The sequence below is a fragment of the Portunus trituberculatus genome, chromosome 49 (genome assembly GCF_017591435.1).
Source record: "Portunus trituberculatus isolate SZX2019 chromosome 49, ASM1759143v1, whole genome shotgun sequence".
Lineage (NCBI taxonomy): Eukaryota > Metazoa > Arthropoda > Malacostraca > Decapoda > Portunidae > Portunus > Portunus trituberculatus.
Window position 1 is genome coordinate 20054984 of NC_059303.1, and position 10000 is coordinate 20064983.

The window sequence follows — 10000 nt, forward strand, 5'->3', positions numbered from 1 at the left end:
GAAAAAAAGACTTGAGGAGTATGTTGTCATTGTAAGATCAAATATCATCATATCATCTAACCACACTGCCGTAACAGGTGCTCAAGACTGTAGTCAACCGCAGCAGCAACATCGACACAGCCCGGTCACGCAGTGACAGCCGACGACAACGACGTCGAAGACGCCGCCGTCGCCGAGAGACTGTGCCAAGCTACCACGTGGTGGAGGCCATCAAGCACGTGCAATGTGAGTGCGGATGCAAGGTGCAGGAGCAGGACTGTAATCCCACCATACACAACTACCTGCAGAGCGAGTGTGCCTGTGTCTGCAAGAGGAGGTAAATACAACGTGCGTGGGTTTGTGGTCAATCACTGTTGTCTGAGCACCAAGTAACAACAAATAAAATATCATATAGAAATATGAACTTTACCAGGAACAACTTGATGCAGTTTCACAACTCAGCTCCTCAATAATTAGGGAGAGAAAGGCCTACTAAGTGTTTGCTTTCTGCCAGAGACGAGGAGGCAAAGTGTGAGCAGCAGAGCAGCATCAAGTACTGGGAGAAAGACTCCTGCGCCTGCTACTGCCGCAAGCCCGTGGAATGCGGCACCGGCGAGTTCTTCTCCCAAGACTCCTGCAAGTGAGTGCCTCAGAGAGAGAGAGAGAGAGAGAGAGAGAGAGAGAGAGAGAGAGAGAGAGAGAGAGAACTAGCTTTGAAATAGTGGTGGGAGAATGGAATGGAGTAGTAAAGTTGTTGGTGCTGCTACATTAAGGAGCTATAAAAGAAGTTTAAGCATATTCTTGCATGAGGAAGATTGGTAGCAACAGATAGTTATATTTTCTACAGGAACTGCCACGTGTAGGCTTGATGGTTTCTTGTAACCTCAATTATTTTTTTGTGTTCTTATACATATTATGTTATGTTATGTTTCAGTCTTTCCTCTCTTCGCAGGTGTGAGCAGCTGGTGGCTCGCGGTGGCTTCCCAGTGGAAACCATAGAAGGTAGCGCATTATAAGAAAACCTTAACACACTCTTGACTGCACTGCACGGACCCTCCACCGGCACAATTTCCTTTGCCCCTTATTACATCTGTCACTGAAATAACTAACAATACATGGAGAATGAGTACACATGAATACCTTTCTTTCCTCTCAGCGTTACTCAGATAGGCAATGTGGCGACTAACCATTGCACTGACTAATAGCTTAAGACACACACACACACACACACACACACACACACACACACACACACACAACACGGCCCGGTAGCTCAGTGGTAAGAACGCTGGCTTCACAAGCCAGAGGACCGGGGTTCGATTCCCCGGCCGGGTGGAGATATTTGGGTGTGTCTCCTTTCACGTGTAGCCCCTGTTCACCTAGCAGTGAGTAGGTACGGGAAGTAAATCGAGGAGTTGTGACCTTGTTGTCCCGGTGTGTGGTGTGTGCCTGGTCTCAGGCCTATCCGAAGATCGGAAATAATGAGCTCTGAGCTCGTTCCGTAAGGTAACGTCTGGCTGTCTCGTCAGAGACTGCAGCAGATCAAACAGTAAATTACACACACACACACACACACACACACACACACACACACACACACACACCGCGTAGTGTAGTGGTTAGCACGCTCGACTAACACTCGAGAGGGTCCGGGTTCGAATCCCAGAGGCGGCGAGGCAAATGGGCAAGCCTCTTAATGTGTAGTCCCTGTTCACCTGGCAGTAAATAGGTACGGGATGTAACTCGAGGGGTTGTGGCCTCGCTTTCTCGGTGTGTGGAGTGTGTTGTGGTCTCAGTCCTACCCGAAGATCGGTCTATGAGCTCTGACCTCGCTCCGTAATGGGGAAAACTGGCTGGGTGACCAGCAGACGACCGAAGTGAATTACACACACACACACACACACACACACACACTCTCTCTCTCTCTCTCTCTCTCTCTCTCTCTCTCTCACACACACACACACACACACACACACACACACCGCGTAGTGTAGTGGTTAGCACGCTCGACTCACAATCGAGAGGGCTGGGTTCGAGTCCCGGAAAGCGGCGAGGCAAATGAGGCCACAACCCTTCGAGTTACATCCCGTACCTATTTACTTCTAGGTGAACAGGGGCCACACATTAAGAGGCTTGCCCATTTGCCTCGCCGCCCCGGGACTAGAACCCGGCCCTCTCGATTGTAAGTCGAGCGTGCTAACTACTACACTACGCAGTGTGTGTGTGTGTGTGTGTGTGTGTGTGTGTGTGTGTGTGTGTGTGTGTGTGTGTGTGTGTGTGTGTGTGTGTGTGTATGTGTGTAGCAAGAAAGCCTTAGTTGTATGGCAGGAAAGCACGTCAGTAGTTCATCTTTCACCTCCGGGAAGCAAAGCCTTGATTTTACGCTTCATTTTCCTAACGGGAAATTACTGCCTATATTATCATAAGGTTCAAAATTATTTGTGTGTATGATAATGGATCCAGAAGTGATGTCTTGACCACCACAAGGCGGCGTGCAAAAGTACAGTAGTTGTTGAGAGTTTCACCTCGCCAGTGGTGCTCCCGAAGGCCATGTTTTTGTCGTGGTGCGAGGATTGGGGTGGGTGTGTGGGTCCCAGCGAAGGTCAAAAAAGGTTTTGCCAATTATGACTTGATGACCAACTTAACGGAAAGAAAATGATTAAGTTTTCACATGATTAGCTGCTACTAATAAAGAAATGGAACACACACACACACACACACACACACACACACACACACACACACACACACACACACACACACGCGTAGTGTAGTGGTTAGCACGCTCGACTCACAATCGAGAGGGCCGGGTTCGAGTCCCGGTGCGGCGAGGCAAATGGGCAAGCCTCTTAATGTGTAGCCCCTGTTCACCTAGCAGTAAATAGGTACGGGATGTAACTCGAGGGATTGTGGCCTCGTTTTCCCGGTTTGTGGAGTGTGTTGTGGTCTGTCCTACCCGAAGATTGGTCTATGAGTTCTGAGCTCGCTCCGTAAAGGGGAAGACTGGGTGGGTGACCAGCAAACGACCGAAGTGAATTACACACACACACACACACACACACACACACGGCCCGGTAGCTCAGTGGTTAGAGCGCTGGCTTCACAAGCCAGATGACCGGGGTTCGATTCCCCGGCCGGGTGGAGATATTTGGGTGTGTCTCCTTTCACGTGTAGCCCCTGTTCACCTAGCAGTGAGTAGGTACGGGATGTAAAAATCGAGGAGTTGTGACCTTGTTGTCCCGGTGTGTGGTGTGTGCCTGTTCTCAGGCCTATCCGAAGATCGGAAACAATGAGCTCTGAGCTCGTTCCGTAGGGTAACGTCTGGCTGTCTCGTCAGAGACTGCAGCAGATCAAACAGTGAATTACACACGCCTAGTAGCTCAGTGGTTAGAGCGCTGGCTTCACAGGCCAGAGGACGGGTGGAAATATTTGGGTATGTCTCCTTTCACGTGTAGCCCCTGTTCACCTAGCAGTGAGTAGGTACGGGATGTAAATCGAGGAGTTGTGACCTTGTTGTCCCGGAGAGAGAGAGAGAGAGAGAGAGAGAGAGAGAGAGAGAGAGAGAGAGAGAGAGAGAGAGAGAGAGAGACGAGGAATCACGTAACAAAACAAAACAAGTATACATATATAAACAAACTTCACATATACATATACAGCACGTGCTTCGCTTAGGCAAATTGTACCAATTCCTCAAAGTGAACCACTAATTCTAGAAACAGACTTTAGATATACGAGGCGCCAGCAGAGACAGACACCAACCGACACCTTATCCCGCATCTCATCTCACTGCCACCACTAACAGCATCGCCACGTAATTGAATGACTAAGCCACTACCAAACCTTGCTAGACTCAGTGCCAAACTTAGCAGAAGACTGAGTGTCACTAGCTCACCACACATCAGAGGCAGACATAAGTTTTAGCCCATGTCAGTCATTGTAGTGCCTATTTAAGTATCTGTTTCTCTTTAGTAAAGGTCAATTCGACAGTTTAGTATTCTATCTCAGTGTCACACATAATATTATAACCCTATGCTGCTAAAGTGCCAATCTAATGCCTGTCCCAGTATCAATCACTCTCAGTGCCAAAAAGTAATAAAATTCAGTGCCATAATTATGTACCACAATTGAGCTCTAGGCTATATACATCACGCCATCCTCCCTGGGCGATTGTAATGCCAGTTTAGTGTTTCATCTTAAAATCTTTCTTAGTAAGCAGTTATTTCCACTTGTAGACTCAGGACAGTATTCTGAGACATTTCGGCGTCGCACCTAAACTACACTCAAATAGGCTCTAGTTGAATTGACACGGGTTTTAAAGGGCGTTCCTTTTACTTCTTATATATTCTAGTGATTATAACAATATTATTACAATATCAATAGGAGGAGCATCCTTAAGAACCCAGTTAATCATCTCTTGTGGCCTTTAAAAGTAGTCGTGGTGAGAAAGCAAAGCGTTGTTTTTGAATACAAGTCTTACAACTAACTGTCACTATTCAAAACAAGCCAACCTCCAACTTGCCTTCTTTTTCGCAGGCCACGTAGAGGGAAGACCCTCCCGACGCAGACCAGTTCGAATCCCACTCCGCCACGAGTCACTCTCCAACAGACCAACGCTTCTCAACATCCTTCATTCGCCCCGCCGTGAAATTTCGTTTTAATCACATCCTATCACTTGCCACGTTCTTTTTCACGCTCATGTTTCCTTGTCAAGCTTCTCGTTAACCTTCGTATTTTCGTATTTCTTTTTTGCGTTTCTTGCCGATCTTTCTTATCACGCTCCTTGTCATAAATCTTGCCATTTTCTTCCCTCAGTGTCTAAAACATTTCACGCCACACCCGTCATTCTTCACGTCTTTCTAATGATAAGTATTGTCAAACGGTGGAAAGTTTAGAGAGCAAGATTACTTTTCCCGTTCCTCACAGTGTCTCAAGGCTAGACCAGCAGTTACCACCAGCCCTTCTCACCCCTCACGTCTTACTATTTGTTGTGGATTATGGCAAATACTGTCTAGAGGTGAAAGTTAAGAGCAATATTGATTTTTTTTTCATTCCTCAGTGTCTCAAATTCAGATATACAATTTTCATTTACTGTCACCATCTGTCACACTCACACCACGTCTTATTAATTGACGGTGGCTAAGGAAACTATCGTCTGCTGAGAGTTTAGAAGAGAAGGATTAGTTTACTCGTTAATCTGAGTCTCTAAAGCCCAGATCTGCATTTGCCGTCACATCCACGCAGGCCAACGTCTTCCAAATAGTTATCAGTATTCATGGAAAATATTACAAGTCGGTAAAAGAATGAAAAAGCACGATTGATTTATCTCTGAATTGTCTAGAAGCCCCGGTCAGCCTTTACCACCACCACCCGTCACATCCACTCTCTCCTATCATCTGACTCAAGAGCAAGAATGATTTAATGGAATCACACACACAAATGCCCTGATCACTTTTTTCTCGCCTTCATGAAAATATTAACCCATTCAGTACTAGAACGCATTTTTACTATGAGTTTTGGGTATGATCTAACGATTTTGTTTACATTAGGGAAAGGTCTATGGTGGTCAGAAGATCGATAGCCAGAGTCTTCACTATTTCACTCACCACATAAGTTTCTGAAGCTATATAAAACCACCATATAGTAAGCAAAATAAATAGGAAAACGTGTCATGGTACTGAAGAGGTTAAAGGATCATAACCCCATAAGAATCATTTCATATTCTACTTCCATCTCGTCACCTTTTGTAATGTCCCTATGTTATGTTAATCCCTAATGTTACACTCCTAAATACCTTAATCATGTTTCATCTTTTCAAAAATAATATATAAGCATTTCATCTCACATGCATTATCTTCAGATTAACACCCTGCTTTCTACCTCTTCAAAACACTTTCAATTCCTCACCTTCTGCCATAGCCATTGAACACTGCTGAGACACCCACAACACTCAGTCTCCACTCCTGACTCACGTGTACACTCCCTCCCTTGGCTCGCCCGGTCGCCTTTCCTTTTGAGCCCTGTCAGAAAGATTTAGCTTAGGGTCAGGAGGAGCCGTGGTCACAAGTCGAGTACCTTTCCACAATCTCCACTGTGATTTGCTTTTTACTATTAGCTAAAAGTCCTATGTCCTGTTGATACATTCAGACTGTTTTGAATTGTCTGATCTTCTGACAGTCTTAATAATCCTCTGTGCAATGAACAATCTTATTCATTTATCATTTTATCTGCTGACAGTATTAAAGGTTCTCTAATCTACTGATACCTGCTGACACTAGAGTCTCCAGACCAGCTGACAAAAATGACCCTAATAACTGTTGGATTTTTCAGCTCCTCAGGTGACTCAAAGACTGAGGAAGATAGCTAAACGTGTGACACGTTAACTAACTTGTGACCTTCACTGTACACACCACAATGCTGTTTTCCTACATTACTCTTGATAATTTGTTATGATGTACTTAAGTCTGTATTTATTTGTATTGTTTGTAGTATTGAGCAACTAAAAATACGAGAATAACAGTTGTATTTAATTTTCACTCCACCTACACCTCACTCTTTTAATCATGACCAGAACCAATGTTTTGAAAGACTCCTCAAATCTACTGTCAAAGACCACAGAGATAATAAATCGAGTTCTCAAGAGTGTTTCTCTTATCGAGGGTGAAGAGTCCTTGTTAAACTGTCATTGGAAACACAACAGCAGCCTTGAGAATCCCAGGAACTCTTATCACAATCCGTTAAAAGGGTCAAGATAAGAGGACGAAACGTTTTTACGATGAAGCTTTTCTGTTTTGTCCTCCGTATGATCTTCCATTGGTTTTTCAGCGATCCTTTATTCTTCTACTTTCCTATTTAGTTTTTTAAGTCTTCCTTCCGCGCTATCTTTTTCTCGTATTCATATCTCTTTTTTCCATTTTTTCCTTCACTATTCCTGGTCTGCTTTCATATTATTTTTCCTGTAACCTTCCTCCCTTCCTTTCTGCGTTCCTTTTCGAGTCCCTTTCCCCCAGTTTTTGTTATCCTACTGTCTTGCCTTTCCTTATCATTAATTATATTTTTTCTTCCTTCTTTTTTATTGCCTTTTGGTTTTCAGTATCCGTCCTTCCTTCCTTCCTTCCTTCCTTCTTTTCTTTTCCTAGTTTTTCTTCTTTCTTTTAGTTTTTATTCAAACTTTCCTATCTCTCCCTTTTTTACACATTCATTCCTCCTTTCTTTTTGCCTTTCTTTAGTTGTTGTTTTTTTTTAGTGTCCTCCAAAACCTTTCTTATATCACCGTGTCGCCTTTTCTGCTACATTCATTTATCTTTTTTTTCTTTTTGGTAAGTTTTCATTCAGTCTTTCTTCATATTATATTCTCTTTTTCTCTGTACAATTCCCTCCTATCTTCGCTTTCCTTCTTTTTTTCTAGTTTTCATCCATACCTCTCTTCATATTACTATCTATTTTCCTTTACATCCCTTCTTCCTTTCCTCATTTCTCTTAATTACACTATCCCCTCTAACTACTCTCCTATTTCAGCCTTCGCCTTCCCGTCCCCTCTCTCCTCATCCCCCCACTGCTGGGTTCTGTCCATATATACAAAGGAGGCGATAAGTGGTATATATGTTACACCCCGTTTGTGAAATTGCCCATTTCATGAAATGGGCAAACCCAATTCATGAAATGAACCTAACCTAACCTAACCTAACCATTTCATGAAATGGCCACTCCATTGCACATTTCATGAATTGGGTTAGGTTTGGTTAGGTTAGGTTAGTTAGGTTAGGTTAGGTTAGGTTAATTTCATGAATTGGGTTTGCCCATTTCATGAAATGGGCAATTTCACAAACGGGGTGTAACATATATATATTAAGAGTAATCAATTACATATAATATAATTTGACTTAAAATAATTGTATATTTTGTCAAGAATCACTCTTATACATAAATATAACATGAAATAACATGCCACAATATTTTTTTCTACCTTTGCGTAAGAGACGTTCAATAACTTTAACGTAACGCCACAACTGGATGCGTAGTCCGCACACTACTGAAATACTTTTTTGTGTAACAGGAGAAACTGACCAAGGGCAACAAAAAATTGAAGAAAGACCCACTTAATAATTGTTAGTCTCCTTGCACGTCAAAGGGTCCACTGAAAGACAGTGACAAAAATGTCTTGAAACCTCCCTCTTAAAAGAAGTCAAGTCATAAAAAGGTGGAAATACAGAAGCAGGTAGGGAGTTATTGCATTACCGTGCCAAGTTAAACTATTTATGTGGGGTGTGCTCAACCAAATCCCTTATTCGATCTCATGCGTGAAGGAGCTGTTGAACAAGGAGGGTGGCGGAGGAAAGGGGATCAGGCTGAATTTAAGGAAATCGTGGAGGCAGTTTTCCTGGTGAGTGTGTGTGCCTCAGGTCCCGTTCTGACGTTTGCTCCGTTTTGTGGCATAAGTTGACGTGTGTTGGCGTGATGGAAATGGAGTTTTGTCGCAACGTAACCTTTCTTTAATCTAGTACTATATATTGTTTGATAAAGCCAACCGAGTGACGTCCCCAGGAAAAAATATTATTCCCCCGACACGCACGTTTTTTACTTCCTTTCATAATCTACTTCTCTCTTAACTTTTTTTTTTTTTTTTCCACATCCGTTTTCCTTTACAAGCCCCTACTTCCACCCAAACACACGCGCTTGCGCGCTCCCAAAGATAAGCCACCGTATCCTTAAACATCTTGTTTTTTCACAAGGAAAACTTTCAAAGGCCACGTAGATAATCAGTCTGGTTTTTAATAGAGATGTACTGTACTGATGTATCGGTACCGGTATTGGTATCGGCTGTATCGGATCATTTAAGAAATATTAGCATCGGTATCGGTATCGGCTATTTTCTGCCGATACTACCGATACTAAAAAGAATTCATTACGCCGTATATGTCACTCTGCAAATTACTCTGTTAAGCATAATTTAGATGTTCATAACGCTAAAAATAAATTGGTAATACCAAATTATTTAGTATAATAATAATACAACCTATTGAGTCCATAGTGCGTAGTAATAGAATATATTCTTTGCTACCGTACGTGTACGAGACAGGTCGGTAATGGACTCGGGGGTGGGGGTGGATGGGCTGTTACATCTCTCACCTCAGAGAGAGAGAGAGAGAGAGAGAGAGAGAGAGAGAGAGAGAGAGAGAGAGAGAGAGACAAGACAGCCCACATCTTGCTCAATCGCATATTAAAGATTTATGCATTTATCTGTGCTTTTGTGTATGTTTTGTATTTCTTTATGTGTGTGTGTGTGTGTGTGTGTGTGTGTGTGTGTGTGGTTGGGTGGGCTGGTGGGCGGATATATGGGTGGTGTATTCGTATACAGACAGACACACTGCAACCTGTTGCTGTGTACAGCCAGTTTTATCATGTTTTATTCGTTATCAATAGGATTTGAATTCTTCTGACAAGAAGACTATAAGCAACAGTTCTGGTTATAAGACAGCTGTATATTCGTATTAGTAAACAAAAACATTTATTCCAATACAGTGGCATGTTTCTTCTCAACTTCTGCTCTGCCATCTTTAACCCATAATTTTATAAAGAATATTGCAAATGATTCAGATGCTAGTCTAACAGAACCATCACACGCTGGCTCTCAGGCTAAGCACTCAGGAACACTCATATTTCAATTTAAGGTTAAATGTAACACAGTAGTTTTAATCAAAACAAATTATTCCAGTGCAATGTTACCAGACTGGACGAAACTTGAACTGATACTTATAATCTTGATCTAAGGTAAAACAATAACAGTGCAGTTTTAGTGAAAATAAAACATTCTAGCGCAGCGTCACCACGCCACTCGAGAGGCACAACCTGAACCAACCAAAAGTTTTGTATATAATGATTCCTAACCGCAAGTTTAGTTTGTTGCCCTTGGTCGTTTTTCCCTCTTCCATAAGAAAAAAAAAAGTTCCCTAAGTGCATTGCCAAATATGTTTCAGTAAGGAGCTTGCTCTTGCCACAATATAACAATAACAACAACAACAAC

General features: G+C 42.8%; 1 protein-coding gene across 1 annotated transcript in view; it reads left to right on the forward strand.

The window, feature by feature from the left end:
- Positions 1-6495, forward strand: part of LOC123499240 — a 12167-nt gene extending 5672 nt beyond the window's left edge. The window contains exons 5-8 of the mRNA XM_045247008.1: positions 78-316; positions 494-619; positions 932-981; positions 4513-6495. Coding sequence (XP_045102943.1) covers positions 78-316; positions 494-619; positions 932-981; positions 4513-4637 — 540 coding nt within the window. The 3' untranslated portion in view covers positions 4638-6495. The remainder of the gene's footprint in view (positions 1-77; positions 317-493; positions 620-931; positions 982-4512) is intronic.
- The last annotated feature ends 3505 nt before the right edge of the window (positions 6496-10000 follow it).